General features: G+C 34.8%; 1 protein-coding gene across 1 annotated transcript in view; it reads left to right on the plus strand.

Moving 5' to 3' along the window:
* Positions 1-19,447, plus strand: part of LOC148944247 (uncharacterized) — a 229,527-nt gene that overhangs the window by 155,498 nt on the left and 54,582 nt on the right. The window contains exon 5 of the mRNA XM_089099729.1: positions 18,584-18,817. Within this exon, the coding sequence (XP_088955855.1) occupies positions 18,584-18,817 (234 nt within the window). The remainder of the gene's footprint in view (positions 1-18,583; positions 18,818-19,447) is intronic.

Here is a 19,447-nt window from a genome sequence, read left to right on the forward strand (position 1 = left end):
ATCATGCGATTGTAGCTGAAGCCATGTTCAACGTCGTATATATGACACCGAAATGGAATAAGTGCCTTGTCACGAGAAAACATTATGAACATTTCTTTGGAACGAATTCAAACATTTAAAGCTTTTATATGATGATATTACTATCATGTATCAATGTATATGCCATTGTTTCAATAAAAATATTTTAGACATTACTTTGTTGTGACTCCATTAATTTTAGGATACGCTAGTAAGTCGAATGTTTAGAATGTTTTTTAATGTCGCCCTAGAAACTAATGACATTTCTAAGGAAAGCAAACCATCGGTGACTATTGCTAGTATCTTCGACAGTATACCATCAGTTGTAGTCGATGGTCCCAATTAACAAATGGTTCTTTGAAGTGAATGTTCTTGGATGGGTACATTAAGACGATACTTGTTTGTTTTTTATTGTTCGCGAAATCAAATACTTTGCTCAAATCCCTACTACTGATATCTAGTAATTTACAGTCATAGATGGTGCCGTTTTGTTTTCCTGTCCATATATTACCATATTTTTTTCCACTAAGGCTATTGAGGTTACCACAAAGGATTTTTTACTTAGGTTATATTATGATAACTGATTTTGACTTAGGTTCGTTAATAAAAAAAAGGAATTTTGTATAGAACAAATTCAACTACTTGATAAATTCCAAGTCATTTAATTGATGACTGAGTATCAAAAATTAATAAGAAAATACATTTGCATAGAACAAACTCAGCTACTTGGTAAATTCTAAGTCATTTAATTAGTGATTGAGTATCAAATCATAGGCAGCGCAATCGCGCTGCCTAAGTAAAGAGCGATGATGACACAATGTGTTATTTTTTTCTTCCAGTCCAGGGCACTTCGTATCGAAGGAGTTGTCGTAAAAACTTCAAAAAGGGCTCATTGGATTGGAATGGCTAGTGCCCTTTTCAATAGTCGAAAGGGATTGGAAGGCAACTAACACCCCTTCCACGCCCACCATTTCGCCAAACACATCCAATCAAAATTTTGAGATTGCTATTTTGTTCAGCGTAGTTGATTTCCAGATAGAAATCATGTTTTTAAGGGGGATACTCCCCTACAACCCCTAGGGCAAGGGTTTTAAGTTATGCCCTGGGGGTATATAAGAACGATGTTGGCACAATGTATTATTTATTGTTTTTTCCCTTAGACCAGGGCACTTCGTATCGAAGAAGTGGTTGTAGAAACTTCGAAAAGGGCTTATCCAATCGAAAATTGGAGTGGCTTGTGCCCTATCTAATAGTCGAAAGTAATTAGAAGCAACTAACACCCCTTCCACGCCCACAATTTCTTGAAAAACATCCAATAAAATTTTGAGATAGCCATTTTGTTCAGAGTAGTTTATTTCCAGATATAAATTATGCTTTTGGAGAGGAAGCTCCCCCACAGCCCTCAGGGTAAGGGTTGCAAGTTATACCCTGGGGGTATACAAGGTTTTGTAGAAAGCGTTGTCGCAGAAACTTCAAAAGATTCTCATTTGATTGAAAATTCAATGGGCTAGTGCTCTTTTTAATAGTCGAAAGCAATTTGAGGGCAACTAACCCCCCTCCCACGCCCACGTTTATCCTAAACACATCCAATAAAAATTTTTAGATAGCCATTTTATTCAACGTAGTTAAAAGTTTAGGAAATTAGGTCTTTAAGGATGACAACCCCCTCCCCCACAGCCCTCGGGGCAAGGGTTGTAAGTTGTGCCCTGGGGTCATATAAGGTTTTTATAGAAAGTGGTGTTGTAGAAACTTCAAAAAGGGCTAATTCAATTGGAAATTGAAAGGGCTAGTGCCCTTTTTAACACTAGAAAGTGATTTAAGGGTAACTAGCCCCCCTCTCACGCCCACCATTTCTCCAAAACACATCAAATCAAAATTTTGAGATATCCATTTTGTTCAACGTAGTTGAAGATTCTGGAAATTAGATCTATTAGGACGATGACCCCTTCAGAGCCCTCAGTGCAAGGTTTGTAAGTTATGCATTGGAGGTATATAAGGTTTATATAGAAAGTTGTTGTAGAAATTTCAAAAAGAGCTCATTTAATTGGAAATTGAAAGGGCTGGTGCCCTTTTTATAGTCGAAAGTGAGTGGAGAGTAGTTATCCTTCCTCTCACGCCCACCATTTCACCAAATACATTCAATCCGAGTTTAGAGATAGCCATTTTGTTCAACGTAATAACAAAGCACTTTTGCATAGAACAAACACAACTACTCGGTAAATTCCATGTCTTTTAATTGATGACTGAGTATACAAAATTATTCAGAAGACCCTTTTGCATAGGAAAAACTAAACTACTTGGTAAATTCCAAGTGTTTTAATTGGCGAGTGAGTATAAGAAATTAATAAAAAAAGCACTTTTGCATAGAACAAGCTCAGCTACTCGGTAAATTCTAAGTCTTTTAATTGGTGACTGAGTATCAAAAATTAATAAAAAAAATACTTTTGAATGAAACAAATCCATCTACTTGATAAATTCCAAGTCTTTTTAATGGTGACAGAGTATCAAAAATTAATAAGAAAATATCTTTACATAGGACAATCTCAACTACTTGGTAAATTACAAATGTTTTAATTATTGAATGAGTTTCAAAAATTAATTTAAAAAAAGTAACAAACTCAGCTACTTGATAAATTCCTAGTTTTTTAATTGGAGAATGAGTATCAAAAATTAATCAAAAAAGTAACAAACTGAGCTACTTTCTAAATGTCAAGTCTTTTAATTGATGACTGAGAATAAAAAATTAATAAAAAAAACAGTTTTGCATACAACAAACTCAGCTACTTTGTAAATTCCAAATCTATTAATGGGTGGTTGAGAATCAAATACTAATAAAAAAAGTAATTTTGAATAGAACAAACTAAGCTACTTGGTAAATTCCAGGTCTTCTCATTGATGACTGTGAATCAAAAATTAATAAAAGAGCACTTTTGCACAGAACAAACTCAATTACTTGGTAATTTTCACGTCTTCTAAATGATGAATGAGTATCCAAAATTAATAAAAAACACTTTTGCATAGAACAAATTTAGCTAGATGGTAAATTCGAAGTCTTTTAGTTGATGACTTATTATTAAAAATTAATAAGAAAACACTTTTGCATAGAACAAACTCAACTACTTTTTCATTCCGAGTCATTTAATTGATGACTGAGTATCACAAATTAAAAAAATCCACATTTACATAGAACAAACTCAGCTACTTGGTAAATTCCAAGTCTTTTAATTGGCGACTGAGTATCAAAAATTAATAGGAAAACACTTTGGCATACAACAAACTCAACTTCTTTGTAAATTCCTAGTCTTTTGATTGGTGAGGGAGTATCAAAAATTTATTTAAAAAAAGCACTTTTGCATAGAACTAACTCAGCTTCTTGGTAAATTTATGTCTTATAATTGATGACTGAGCATAAAAAATTAATAAAAAAACACTTTTGCATAGAAAAATTACTCTACTAGGTAGATTCAAAATCATCTATTTAATGACTGAATTTCAACATTCAATAAGAAACAAAATTGTATATAAAAAACTCTATTAGTTGACCAAGTCCAAGTCTTTTAGCTGGTGACTGAGCATAAAAAATAAATAAAAAAAGCACTTTTGCATGGAACAAATTTTGTTACTTGGTAAATTCCAAGTCTTTTAATTGGTGAGTGAGTATTAAAAATTAATAAAATCAAAATCTATGCACAGAACAGACTCAGCTATTTGGTAAATTCTAAGTCTTTTAATTGATGACTGATTATCAAAAATTAATAAAAAACACAATTTTGGACAGAAAACAACTCAGCTACTTTGTGAATCAGTCTTCAACCCGAGTTCAACCTGTTAATACCTATTTGGCTTATGCCTTTCTGCATTAAACTCAAATTCAGTGACAAAGTTGATTAACTGTGACCTAACTTCCGGATTTTGTCACCAGCCATCAGGTGAATTGAACTTTTTAACCCTTTATATTAATCAATCAAATGACTAAGGGACAACCAATTCAAAGACAAAGTTGATTAACTGTGACCTAACTTCCGGATTTTGTCACCAGCCATCAGGTGAATTGAACTTTTTAACCCTTTATATAAATCAACCAAATGACTAAAGGACAACCAAAGGACTTTAAGAGAGTGTGTCCTGAGTGTAGTTTAAGGGCAACAATCAATTGCCTGATATGTAGTACTTGCAACTCTTCCATTCATGAGCAATGTGCGGGGACAGAACGTTCCCAGTGGGATAAGAACTGGTTATGTTTGGATTGTTCCTCGAAACAAAACATCACCAAAAATCAAGAATATACCAACCCTAATTCTTCGAAAGCTAATGATAACCCACGCCGCAGATTGTCAGGAATAAATTCTTCAAAAGCTAGTGATACCCCACGACGCCGATTGTCAGAAATAAATTCTTCCTTAAAAGAAATTTTAGATGATGTCAGGTCGTCCCCCCTTGTCCCGCCTTGCCAAAGGGATGGTAAAGCTTTTGTTGCAGCCCAAAGCGAGTGTCAGACTACTCCCCTACCAGTTTTAACCAGTGTTGCCAGTTGCCTGACTGATTTTCTGCTAGAAACTGAAGATGCCAGTACCCAGACGGATTTTGTATCTAATTGTGAGCCTTCTAATGATGCCTCCTGCCAGACTGAAAATTTTCTTTGTGGCAATTGTGATGCCAGCCCCCGATGTGACCCTCCCCTCCCTTTCCTCTTAGTGCTGAAAAAAAACTTACCAACGAAATTTCTACTTTCATTGATCTTAGGGGGAATATAATTAAGAACACACTTAAATCTGTGAATACAAATCAACAAATCGCTAATTTGAAGCCAACTGCAATTCAATTCAGAAGCAAAAACTCCCAAGATATGAATATTAATGAAGCAAGTGTCAACTCAAATATGAATTTAATCGGTGACCTAGTTCCAGAGGTCAGTGACAACTTAAATGAGAACTCAATCAATATTCCGGATCCAGAGGTCAGTGACAATTTAAGTGTGAACTCAGCCAATATTCCAGATCTAGGGGTCAGTGACAACTTGAGTATTATTAGTAAATCGGTTCCTGAAGCCAAAACAGGGAAGAACTCTATTGCCTGACGATTTCACTTGACCAACAAGTGTATAAAAAAGAGTGATTGTACCTTTGTTCACCCTTGTATGTCTTTTTTATCTACTGGCCACTGTAACAACAATTATTGCTCCTTTTCCCATTCCAAACCCTGCCATAAATTTCAAAGTGGCCTAGGTTTTGAAACTAAGTGCATGTTATTATATTTGAAAAACAGGGATTATTGTGCTATAGCCAGGCGTAGTAAAACTTTTAATATGAAAATAGTTACAATTTCTCAATCAACCCACAAGCGGAGCCCTCTTCATTCAATTAGTAAAATTAACTCATCAGCGCATACTCTTCCTTTTTTATCCCAAATCCACCCTGCTCACCCAAAAAAACTTCCACCTTTACCACCCAGAAAAAAAAACTCCATAATCCCAGCAAAATCCCTTCCCTCTTAACACTCCAGTTAACCCCTCCCAAGTTGAACCCCCTGAAAATACCCCCGTCTTATTTCCCTCCCAAATATTATCAGACAAGTGTGACCCAGGTTTAAAAGATTTGGCCCCTTTCTCTCAAACCCTCCTTGCTCAACCCAACCAGAAGTTTAATCCTGCTTCTCAAACGAATCCCAGCCTTCATCCCGCAAAAGATGCCTCTCCTCTCCCAGATCCACGTTCCTCTCACCCCCCATTGTCTCCCACAATTAACAAACAAAAAATTGCTCTCTTTAGTAATCGTTTTACTTTCCCTAAGTTGCTTGTTATGAACGCCGAAAGCCTGAATTTCGACAAATTGATCGAGCTAGATGCCCTCTGTCAAGTATACAAAATTGATCTAGTTGCCGTAACTGAGGTCCAAGCACAGAACCTTGATTTACTGAAAATTAATAACTACTCCCAATTCATAAAACTTCATCCTCATGATCACCCCCTAGGTAAAAAGGGAGGTGGAGTACTAGTATTTGTAAATAATTATCCCTTTCCTAAATTAATTCATACTCCCAACCTTTCAGATTATGATAAAATTATTTTGGTAAGTGTAATACCCAAAGTTTTACCACACCCCTTTAATTTGATTGTGTTTTGCTGCTTCTATTATTCCCCAAATCAAAACGCTGCACAAAGACAGCAATTCTACCAACAACTGCATAGTTGTGCAGACTTTGTCCTATGCAAATTCCCGAACGCCGGTATTTTCTTAGTAGGTGATGATAATGATTTAAAGTTGAATTCCTTTTTTAGTTCCCTAAACTTAAAACAAATAGTAAAAATACCAACAACAAAAGGAAATTCAACCCTTGATTTGATTTGCACCAATATGCAGGCTTTCTATGCCCCTCCTGTCCCCTTGCCCCCGTTAGGAGGAAGTTACCATTTTTGTTTATTAACGAGGCCCCTCAAAAGCTTTAATCATACTTTTTCTGTTACTGAGTTCTCCTATCGCCCAATTTCCAATGATGGCCTTTACACATTTGGATCTTGGATTACCAATGAAAACTGGCTGGCTCTCAAAGGAAAAAATTACATTAATTTTAAAGTCTCTGAATTCCAAAATCTGATTAAAACAAAATACATAAATTCCTTCCCTGTAAAAAAAGTAAAAACATGTTTTAATGACAAACCATACATTACTAGCCAATTGAAAAAACTAATTAGAATTAAATTGAATCTACTAAAGAGTGGTAAAACATCCGAAGCGAACTCACTGCGTAAACGTATAAAAAAAGAAATACGTAAATCTGCTTCTTCATATTACAAATGCAAAGTCCAGGATTTATTTTCTACAAATCCAAAACAATAGTATAATAGAATAAAGAGAATTTGTGGGAAAACATATAATAATATAGATTTTCATTTCCAAGAAGACCCTTCAGTTACAGCCAATGATCTGAACAGGTTTCTTTCTTCCATAGTTCGGAACCTCCCTCCCCTTTCTTTTGACACTCCTTATGATTTTCCCGTTATTTCGCCCCGTTCCCCGTTATTAAATTGAATCTACTAAAGAGTGGTAAAACACCCGAAGCGAACTCACTGCGTAAACATATAAAAAACGAAATACTTAAATCTGCTTCTTCATATTACAAATGCAAAGTCCAGGATTTATTTTCTACAAATCCAAAACAAAAGTATAATAGAATAAAGAGAATTTGTGGGAAAACATATAATAATATAGATTTCCATTTCCAAGAAGACCCTTCAGTTACAGCCAATGATCTGAACAGGTTTCTTTCTTCCATAGTTCGGAACCTCCCTTTCCTTTCTTTTGACACTCCTTATGATTTTCCCGTTATTTCGCCCTCGGATGTGGAGGCAAAACTTAAGAACATTAAAAAGTGTAGTACATGTCAACTAGACATCCCGATTGTACTAATTAAAGCCTTTGCCGACAATCTCTCAGAGCCTTTGTCCTTACTTTTTAATGAAATTACCTCTACTGGTAAATTTCCAAATTGTTGGAAATTAGGTTTTATTACTCCTGTAAAAAAGAAAGGTAACAATCAAGATTTTGATGGTGTCCGTCCCATTACTCTTACTCCAGTTTTTCCTAAGTTATATGAAAGATTTTTAGCTGAGTGGTTAAAAGTAAAGATAATCCCAAATGCTGACCAAAGATGATTTGGAAACTTACGCTCTACATCTACTACCCACTATCTTATTCACCTTATGGACACAATATATAACACACTCAAAAAGCGCAATACCTGGCTAAATATTATTGCTGTTGACTTGCAAAAAGCTTTTGATTGAAACCACCACAATATACTATTAGAAAAGCTATCTAATGACTTTCAATCGTTCCTTTCTAACGGAACGCAAGTCGTGAAATACCTGAATGTATATTCTGATCCCCTCCCAATTTATAATGGTGTGCCCCAAGGAGCCATCTTAGGTTCAATTTTATTTCTTACAATGATAAACAACCTTTGTTTTTATTTTCCAGAGAGATGGAAATTCGTTGATGATCTAACTGTCTTACAGACATGTTTCAAGAATACGAAAAGCAACCCAATGGATATCTTGGAATAGATATCAGCCGAAGCTCTTACTGATGATATGAAAGTCAACCCTTTAAAGTCAACTGTTCTTACTATTAATTTCCTTAAAACTCCTCCTTCTTTCTCGTGTCCAATCCCCCCTGAAATATCTGTTCTCACTGTGAAATTACTTGGTGTTACCATCTCAAGCGACTCAAAATGGGATTTTCATATTTATGACCTCTTAAAACGTGCAAATGCCGTATTTTTCCTCCTTAAACTCCTTAAAAAATTTAAATGCCCTAAATCGCACTGTTTGAGGATTTTCCTGTCATTTGTACGCCTAATCCTTGAGTACGCCTGTCCTGTTTGGCATCCTTCGCACTTCTATTGAATTGTCGGACAGAAAAGAGGCAGTCCAAAAGGTGCCTAAGAACTATCTTCAATGAGGGTAAAGTACCTTATATTTCCTTTCTTAGGAGAGCTAATCTTATCACCCTTAAGGAAAGGATAGCAAAAATTACCTTGCGTTTTGCTAACAATGCCCTTCATAACCCTCGAATAACTCCTCTTTTCCCTGGTCAATATTCAACCTTTCGACCCCACCTCCCATGTTCTGTGTCAACAAAAATCCCCCTTCGTGTCCCAATAAGAGTTTGCACTGAAAGATATAGAAGAACTTTTATCCCTTACATAGTTGACATTTTCAACCAGTTGAATCTCCGCTGCCCCCCCCCTCACTCACTCTTTACCTCATAGTTATTAATTTTAATGCCCATTTTGCAAATTTGGAGGTTTTATATTTATGTTTGTTAGTCACCAACTAACTTATGTTTTTTTTTTAATTTTAATTTATCCCCTTGTTAATTTTACGAGTTTTTGTTTTTTGGCATTTTTGCTGACTTGACATTGGCCTTCTAATTTTATGAGTTTAATTTGTTTTTGTTCTTAACATTTTTACGTATTTGACATTGACCCTTCTATAATTTTCTGTTGTTGTTTCATTGTTTGTTTTTGTTGTTCTTTTTTTGCTTTATTTGACGCTAAAGTTCGATTTCTGCCCTTTTGGGCTTGTGATAGCCATTTTTCAGCAATAAATCTTATATTATCTTAAATTCCAAGTCTTTCAATTGGAGACGCAGTTTTTAATATTTATAAAAAAACACTTTTATATAGAACAAAACTCAACTACTTGGTCAATTCCAAGTCTTTTACTTAAAACTTAGTATCAAAATTTAAAAAAAACACTGTCATGAAAAAAACTCAGCTACTTGGTAAATTTTCAAGTCTTTTTATTGGTGACTGAATATTGAAAATTAATAAGAAAACACTTTTGCATAGAACAAAACTCAACTACTTGGTCAATTCCATGTCTTTTAATCGGTGACTGAGTATCAAAATAAAAAAACACTGTCATGAAAAAAACTCAGCTACTTGGTAAATTTTCAAGTCTCTTTATTTGTGACTGAATATCGAAAATTAATAAGAAAACCCTTTTGCATAGAACAAACTTAGATACTTGTTTTAAATTCCAAGTCTTTTAATTGAGGACTGAGCATAAAAAATCAATAGAAAAGTACTTTTGCATAGAACAAACTCACCTACATGATATACATGGAACATACTAGGTTACATTATGTTAACTCTTGTTAAGCTAGGTTCACTTTGGTTCGGTAAGTGTGCGGGCACGCTTACTGAACCCAAATGAACCTAGCTTAAGAAATTTTAACATAATTTAACCTACTATGTTCCATGCATATCAAGTAGCTGACTTTGTTCTATGCAAAAGTGTTTTTTTTTAATTATTTTTGATGCTGAATCATCAACTAAAAAACTTGGAATTTACCAAGTAGCTGAGTTTTTCTATGCAAAAGCGTTTCCTTTTTAATTTTAGATACTCAGCCGTCAATTAAAATACTTGGAATTTACCATGTAGCTGAGTTTGTTCTATGAAAAAGTTTTTTTTAAATAATTTTTGATACTCAGTCACCAATTAAATGACTTGGAATATACCAAATAGCTGAGTTTGCTCTATGTTAAGGAGTTTTTTTTATTAATTTTGATACTCAGTCACCAATTAGAAGACCTCTAATTTACCAATTAGCTGATTCTGCTCTATTCAAAAGAGTTTTTTTATTAATTTTTTATTCTCAATCACCAATTAAAATATTTGGAATTTACCACGTAGCTGTGTTTGTTATATGCAAAAGTACTTTTGTTATTAATTTTTGATTCTCAGTCATCAATTAGAAGACTTGGAGTTTACCAAGTAGCTGAGTTTGTTTTATTAATTTTAATTTTGATGCTGAATCATGAATTAAAAACTTGGAATTTACCTAGTAGCTGAGTTAGTTCTATGAAAAAGCGTTTCCTTTTCAATGTCTGATACTCAGTCATCAATTAAAAGACTTGGAATATACCATGTAGCTGAGTTTGCTCTACGCAAAAGTTTTTTTTATGAATTTTTGATACTCAGTTGCCAATTAAATGACTTGGAATTTACCAAGTAGCTGAGTTTGTTCTATATAAAGGTGTTTTTTTTATTAATTTTGATACTCAGTCAGCAATTAGAAGACATTGAATTTTCCAAGTAGGTGAGTTTGTTCTATTCAAAAGTGCTTTTTTTTATTAATTTTTTATTCTCAATCACCAATTAAAAGATATTGAATTTACCATTTAGCTGTGTTTGTCATATGCAAAAGTGCTTTTCTTATTAGTATTTGATACTCAGTCACCAATTGAGAGTCTTCGCAATGTTCTTTTACGTTGTCTATAATGTTTTTATCTATTCGTCTATTTTTATGGCTCCTGTATTTGCCTGAATGTACCTGAGTACCTTACTCGTACCTGAGTAAGGTACTACTAGTACAGGCAAACTAGCCAAAAATATGGGTCGACCCCAAACAAATTGCAACAGAAATGATTTTTATACCATGCTGTAGAGAAAAAAAAAGCTCAGAAGTATATCAAAAGTTGTACATTCTAGGTCGACGTAAAACTAATTGTTATTTTTTCTTGTCAACTTTTCAGTTTGTTCTAAAAAAATGAACTGTCGGTAAATATTCGTTTTTCTGTAGATGAAGTACCATCCCGATGTAAAATGAAGAGCTGAGCTCGAACATAAAAGCAAATTTGGCTTACAAGGTACAATAAAAAGTTTCATAATCATCAATATGTGATTTTACCCTTCTCGTCGTTGTGACCTCTTTTTCACCATACCATCAGAAGGCAACTATTCAGACATAAAATGATGAGTTGAGCCCAAATATCAAATTAACCTGATGTAGGCTAGTGCCTACAAGAAATCCCGTTTCATATTCGTCAGTATGCACTTTCTTATTTTCATTTGACGTGTTTCTTTATTACGTATTGTCCACCTATTCGTCAATTGCTGGTAAAAAAAAAAATAATTGAGCTGATAAATTAGGGTTGGCTCGTTTAGAAGACCAGTTAATGCACAGTAGGTAGTTACACAACTTTCATTACCTTTATAGGCAGTAAATTACATCGACGTTTCGTCCCACGCTTCGTCCAAGTGATTTCTCGGATAAAGCCGTAAGCTAAAGGGTCACAATTAAAAATTACACCGATTTATTATTTATTTAGTCACGTTAATGCCCTTGTTTAATATTTTGCCATCGATAGATACTAAAATTCATTCGATACATCTACACCCTAACAAGCTCAAAAAGTTTCACTGCGAATGTTTATCAAGTTTTACCTCACCGTTTATCAAGGCTTCCAGAATGGGATGCATGTGATCAGACGTTATGATAGATTTTTAGCTGGGCTCTTCATGAATCTTGTCATTGAGCAAGAGCTCATGCGTTGTCTCAAAACAACTGGTGGTCTTACCGATGGAAGTGGTATCCAGAGATTCTAAGGTCTTTATCAGGCTGAAGTCAGCATCAAAGGAGGAAGTAAGGGTTGCTGGAGAAGACGCTCTGCTCATGATATATGGCTCATCAAAAGGGGAAAATCTGAATGAACTCTGCAGGAAAGTTTTTAAAAAGAAGGTGACTACTGCTGGCACGTTCGTCCACCCAGAACAGTTACCACCAACTTCTGATGCGGCTAATTTCCACAGTTACAGGCTTTTCTACCAAGTTCAGGTATGGAGTGGAGATCCTGATTCTGAACTTCAAACCGAGGAAATAGGGTTAGAAACATAAAGATGACTTTTTTAATCCATTGACTACGGACGTCCCATAAGCCCCTCGTCTGCTTCTGAAAATCGTGAAGTGCTCCTTTCAACTGGAATGTAGCTCAACGAGATATAGCTGCTTTAAAAACGGCTTATCTTGCACTGCAGCGTGTAAAACTTGCAAAGGGACAGCATGTTCTAACTCTCCAAGAATTGAAAACTACAATGATGAGGAGAACGTCGAAGCCTAGATATATGAATCAAAAGAATAAGTCGTCACAACTAATCGGAGTTTGATTCTGTATTCCAAATGTTTATGAAGTTGGTTCGGAAATTCTATCAGTTGTGAAAACTAGTCAGTGTGTTGATAATAGTTAATTCTAAGAGGGATTTTAAATGTCAGCCGCTGAAAACTAGTTTGATAGATGATTTCCCTTTTCTAATATTTTTCATGTTTTAATAAACATTTTGCAATCATTTTTTTTTTAGGCCTACCCATCAAGTGATGGAGCCAGTGACGATCAGATTCAGACTAACTAATTATTAGATCTCTAAACCAACAATTTAGCCAGCGAACGATGGTCTGGTAAAAAAGAATGGGGGTCACGACGACGAGAAGCGTAAAAATCTCATATTGATGATTAAGAAACTTTTTTTATATACTGTACACCAAATTTGACTCAATTTTCGCACACATCTCGTCTTTTTACATCGGAATAACAATTCAGTTCAAGAAAAGTGAACAATTACCAAAACTTAGTTTTTTTTTGTTAGGAAAGTGAGAAAACTGACACGATACGCGAAAAAACTAGTTTTGCGTCGACCTAGAATGTGCAACTTTGTATATGTTGTTCAGCTTTTTTTCTCTACAACATGGTGTAAAAATCATTTCTGTAGCAATTTGTTTTTACCAATTGATGGACAGTAAGTGCTAAAAGAAATGTGTCAAATGAAAATAAAAATATCCATATATATTAATATGAAACGGGTTTTCTAGTAGTCAATTAGATCAGGCTAAGTTAATTTTGGGGCTCAGCTTATCATTTTATGTCGGAATAGTTGCCTTCTGATAGTATGGTGTAAAAGAGGTCACAACGATGAGAAGGGTAAAATAACATATTTATGATTATGAAACTTCTTTCTGGTACATTTTACATCAAATTTGCTTTCATTTTTGGTCTCAGCTCTTCATTTTACATAGGGACAGTACTTCATATACAGAAAAACAAACATTTACCGACAGTTCATTTTATTAAGAAAAATTTAAAAAATTGACACGAAAAGCATAAGAAAAGCTAGTTTTGCGTCGACCTAGAATGTGCAGCTTTGGGTTTGCTGTTCAGCTTTTCTTTCTCTACAATATGGTGTAAAAATCATTTATGTTGCAATTTGTTTGGGGTCAAACTCTAGTTTGCCTGTACAATACGAGATATTCCCTTTCAGCCAGATGAGCAGTTCCGTCTGCACAATGATTCTCTAATTTATTTGAAATCCCTGCATAGCAGTCTCTTTAAAATATTGTTAATAACTCACAAGACCCTTCCATCTGAAACTGAAAATCGGTGTTGCGAAGATAGACAATACCAAATGCTTTTGACGAGGGTGGCATAGACCCAAAACTCAGTACTGAATATATTTAAACTAGCGCAGATACACAGGATTTTGTTCTGAACAAGGGGGGGGGGTGCACAACTCTGAAAAAGTACAAACAATTGGAAAATCACGCAAGAATATGCAAAAAACTATGGAAGGATCATAAAAATCTCAGGTTCTTGGGGGACGAGTGGGTCTGAATTCCAACATTTTTTGGATCTGTGCCTGCAACAGGATGTCTAAAAATGTTTTTTTTTTAAATATACTTTTTTTTAAAGTTATACTTTACGACAGACAAATTAGTTTCCAAAGTCTGGCTAAAATCAGTTCTAGGTCTCCTGGGGGAACAAAAAATCCCTGTTTGACAACTACTGGTATATCTGAATGGGCGAAGAAAATAGTTTTTCCTCCTAAAGAAACATCAGTAAAACGTCAAGTTATATCAACTGGTACAATTCGTTTACAGAAATTGAAGTCCAAAATAGCCTCTGATCGAAATCATTTTGGTTTTCTTTTTCTCTATTTTCAAGGAACTATCTTCTGAGGACTTTCAGCAGACTGTTTCCGCTTCTTTGCTTTCTCCTGCAAAACTCCTTATTTCTTAGAGAAGTTAAGTATCTCCCTATTCCTTCTCCAATTTTTGATGAATTTCTGGCGATGACATCTGTTTTTTTACATTTGTCCAGAAATCTCTACTTCAAGTGAGAGCAATTTAAAGTTGAAGAAGACAGTAATTGGAATTTTTCTGGTGACCTTTGATGGTACTGAGATTTACTTTTAGGAAAGAAAGGCAAAACTTTATTTTATCCTATTTCGTTTTGTGTGAAACTAGATAGAATAAGTTTCTCAACACGAAATGAGGCCACTAAGTTGGCAACACATTTTTAAGATAAAAGCTAAATTATTTGTTATTTTGAATGGAATACACCAAACAAAGAGTTATCCAATAAATAAAAAGACTAAAAACTTGAAGAAAAGAATATAAAATCAAAGAAAATTAAAACAGAAAAGTAAGCACTAGACGAATATGTAAAAATCTCCACATTCACGTTGTTGCCCTGTCAAAGCAATTCAAGGAACAAGAATCCCAGGAAATAAAAGACTAAAAACTTGATGAAAAGCCTATAAAATCAAAGTAAATTTGAAACAGAAAAGTAAGTACAAGACAAAACATATCTTTAATTGTATTTTGTGTATTTAAAAATCTTCAAATTCACGTTGTTGCCCTGTCAAAGCAATTCAAGAAATACGCAACCCAGCAGATATTTTGGATAATCAAACTGAAATTAACCACTATACTGCCGATTTCAGATATTTAAGGGTAAGCACCTTCAAGATTATTTCTGAGACCACACTGGCAAGAATGACGAGAAAATGAGAGAACGTAGCACAACAAAGAAAAACGAGGTAATTCAAGCTCAATTATAAAGAAGAAAAAGAAAATTAGTTTGGTCGAAAATTCTGCTCTGCGGAGGTCTCCCTACATTTTCTCGTTTTGATAACCATCCCCTACGCCTGGATCGAAGACGTGCCATTTTTACATGTGCCCTTTTCGTGCGACCAAAATATCCCTTCCTGTAAAGGCTATTGGAATACTTTTAACTAGTAAAACAGGGCAACAAAGCAAATTTAAAGATTTTGTCTTAAGCGAGGTCTTAAAGATTTTTTTTTGAAAAAGTTTAAAGTTTTACAAGCATCGAGAAGTTTGAACGAATTTCGATGCTTATTCAAAATATTTAATGTTACCCATCAAAAGTTACGAGCCTGAGAAAATTTGCGAAATTTTTGAAATAGGGAGGAAAGACACACAAAACAACCAAGTGATTCTAATGAAAATGACACCATCAGATTCAGCATACCAGAGAACCCTACTGCAGAAGTTTCAAGCTCCTATGTACAAAAATGTGGAATTTTGCATTTTTTGCCGGAAGGCAAAAAATGGGTGTGTATTTTTTTCAGGGGTAATCGTATTGAGCAAGTGATCGTAGAACATCGGGAGAGGGCTCATTTGATTAGAAATCAAAAGTTCTATGCCCTTCTTAGGTGGCCAAAAATATTGGATGGCAGCTAGCCATTTTTTCAGCATAGTCGAAAAATCTAATAACTCTGTCTTTGAGGATAACTTGAACCCCCACAGTCCCCAAGGACTGTGTCCTAATGCAAGCTATGAACTTTGAATATTGTTTGCTTATAGTATTGGTTATTGGGCAGTATACAGACATTTTTCAGGGGAGATTTTTCTGGTGGAGGGGAGAGGGGGTTACTTGGGAGGATTTATCTATGGATGAATTTTTTATGGGGGGAGGGAATTTTCCATAGAGGGGGAGCCAGATTATCCAGCATTATTAAAAAACGTAAGAAATTAAATAAAAAAACAAGGTTTTTCAACTGAAAGTAAGGAGCAACATTAAAACTTAAAACGACCAGAAATTATTATGTATATGAGGGGTTCGCCCTCTCGTCAATACCTCGCTCTTTACGCTTAAGTTTTATTTTTTGTTCCAGTTATTTAGGAATGACTCCTGAATCACAAGGGCCGTTTAATTAGAATAATAAACTCTTTTAAAAGTTCTAAAAAAAAACATTAGCGTAAAGAGCGAGGTATTGAGGAGAGGGCGACCGCCCTCTTATGCGCAATAATTTTTGTTCATTTTAAATTTTAATGTTGCTCTTTACTTTCAGTTGAAAAAACTTTTTACTTTTCATTTAACCTATGGATCAGAAGCGATGCATGTAGAATTGACACAAGAGTGAGATATTGGTTAACTACGGATACTAAACATCAGGTCGTCGTCATTGCTTCATCAGTGCTTTTTGAAAAGCAGAGTTTAATCCATTTCACGAACCAGGTCGTCTAAACAAAGAAATGAATAAGAAAATGACAAAACGGGTCCATGACCACTAAAGGAAAACAAAGAGAAAAACAAAATCCAACGAATATTTTGCCCGTATAAAACAAGGCGTCTTCAGCGTAGAGAGAAAAAAACTAGAATCTAAAACTAAAAAATTATAAACAAAAATATATATAAAACTAGAAACAGACTAACTGAAATATATAATATACAATTGCTCACATATACAATTGCCACCTACCTTCATAGAACCAGAGAAGTAACTGGTTCAGGGTTGCCACCCTGGCCTGGAAGAATTTACTTAATCTGAGAGGGAAAATTTACTAAATCGCATCTGTTTTTACTAAACGCTCAAAAAAAAATTTTGAACATCAGCATCGATTTTTACTGTAGGAGGATAATGAATAAAATTTCGACAATCTTTTTTCCTTTTTTCTTCTTTTTTTTCTCTCTTCCTCTTTGCTTTCGTTTTCATAGTATGATCGAAAATTCTGGAAACCCATAAGTTCAAAAATCCTTCTTTTTTTTTAATCATTTGGATGGAATACTGGATAGGCTTCATATTCCAGATGCGGTGTATCCAAGACGTCAAACGATAGTCTCGAATCTTAGATTCTGGAAATCCTGTTGGTGAAGCCCGGCTTTAAATTTATCAATCATCGTCAGATCATAAAATTCAGATATATTGAAAAATTAAAAAACAAACAACAAAGAAAAACAGCTACAACTCATATTACCGAAGCAATTCAGGCGATGGAGTGCTTAGAATCTGAGGTGTGTTTGAAAGTGACGGCTTTTGAAATTTGTCCCCCAGTTTCTGTTTTAAGGTTTGAAATGTAAACCCTTTAATTTTGCATTTTTAAGAGGAAATTTGCCACTTTTAAAACACTATTTGGGGTGGTCTTTAAATAAGGGATAAGCTTCTTACAAAGATGTCTGGCAAATTTTAAAGCAATTAATTTAGGTTTTTTAAATTAGGTTTGAAAAGTAAGAAGAAAAATATGTAGTCACAATTAAAAAAAAGTCACACTTAAAAGGTTTTAATCGTCCTCGGCCTCATCCGAATTTAAAGTATCCACTAGTGTCGAATTCTGACTGAAGGGATCTACTTGTTTCCATTTCTTGATAGCCCGAGTCAAATCGCTGGGGATCACCCAGTCATGTACTCCACTTGACGACCTGAGAGCAAGTTGCTTTGTATTCATCAGGGAGGAAGCACTCGAGAAATTTAGCCTATTCCGGTTTTAGATTTTGATCACCCACAAAATCAAAAACTGTCTCTCCGCTCCAGCTCTTGAATGGGGCAAGCTGCAGAGAGTCAGAAAGAACTTGGGCAAGTATGGAAAAAGTTCGTTTCCAGCAGCGTCTTTAAAAAGGGACAAAGCTAACAAACAAACTTAGCAGCTGTTATGAGAGTCTGGGATAATTTTCTGAAAACAAAATTAGCCGACATACCAGTCCTGATTTAAATAGTTTGCCTTTCAAAGCGAGTATGAAGAAGCAGTCGAAAGGAAAGTAGATATTCTTGAGTGCTAAGGCTGATGCAAACTCGTCAGAACAGGAAAAATAGTAGCGATAATATCTGACATAGTCAAAATCAGATTTTGTAATAAAAGAATCCTAATTTTTTCCCCTGGATTCGTGGAAAATAACAAAAGTTTTGTTTACTACAAATCATGACTTTTTACTAGATTTCGGGAAATTTACTAGATCCTCTAAATTTACTAGATTTTTTTGTTACTAGATCTAGTAAAATCCTACCGACGGTGGCAACCCTGAACTGGTTTTCAATTTTGAAAACCAGGTCGTCTATCAGAGGGTTTGCCTCAATTGCACGCAGTTGGATGAAAATAAGATGTTTGAATTTACATCATCAACATATCTCTGAAATGTATAGCTCATAACCATAATCAAAATGCCCAAATCCACCAGATAGATGTTATCACCGAAATGTTTCTTTTTTTAGGCTATGAGTGATATTGGACAATACTGTACCAATCTGCTTGAGCTGGATGTGACCGCGACTGGTATAACTGACCAAGGTCTGGTGAGGCTGTGCTTTTCACCTGATGGACAGCGCCAAGGATTTTCAATTCGGCGTTTAAGAGCAAGGCGAAATCTTATTGGTGGAACCGGGGTACTTTGCTGTCTCAAAAACCTGGAAAACTTAATTGACTTCGAATTTGATCGACAATTTGAGGTGAGATGATGATTTAAGAATTTAATTAGATATTACAAGCTGTTGCATCAATGGCTGCTTAGATGTTTTCTATGGAGCCCATTTCTTCCATGGGATAATTCTAAAAAAGAAGAAATTCCTAGCTCCCGTGGAAGATCAAAAATGTAAACAAAACTGCAATTTTCTTTCTGCCAAAATACTAATCAAATTTCCGAAAAAAATGTTTGACAAAAAAGATTTGTGGAAATTAACTTAGTCTCACAGTTTAAAAAAGACTTTCATTTTCGTTACTGCTTTTTTCGCAGTTTTCTGGTACGAATATACCTAGGACGGGCTCAGGAGGGTAAAAAAATCTGATTTTGATATCCTTGGTACTTTAAGTATGGGTAACAGTTGCGTCAATTTACGATAATGTGGCACAGTACAAAATGCATTTTCCAAACTCTAGGGTGGGTGGGGGGTTACGGGGTGACAATTTTGCTTTTTTAATTTTTCTTGGTGAAATCGTTAAAAAGAAGACTTTAAAATACAAAATCAGGTACTTTCCAAAATGTAGGAGGAAAGGTCCTCTCCCCAAAAAAGTTTGTCACTAATGTGTAAAGGTAAATTACACCAGTATATACCATCTAAATTCGGTGAGAAGGCCTCAAT

The sequence above is a fragment of the Artemia sp. Qi Xiang Cuo genome, chromosome 14 (genome assembly GCF_049724085.1).
Source record: "Artemia sp. Qi Xiang Cuo chromosome 14, ASM4972408v1, whole genome shotgun sequence".
Classification (NCBI taxonomy): domain Eukaryota; kingdom Metazoa; phylum Arthropoda; class Branchiopoda; order Anostraca; family Artemiidae; genus Artemia; species Artemia sp. Qi Xiang Cuo.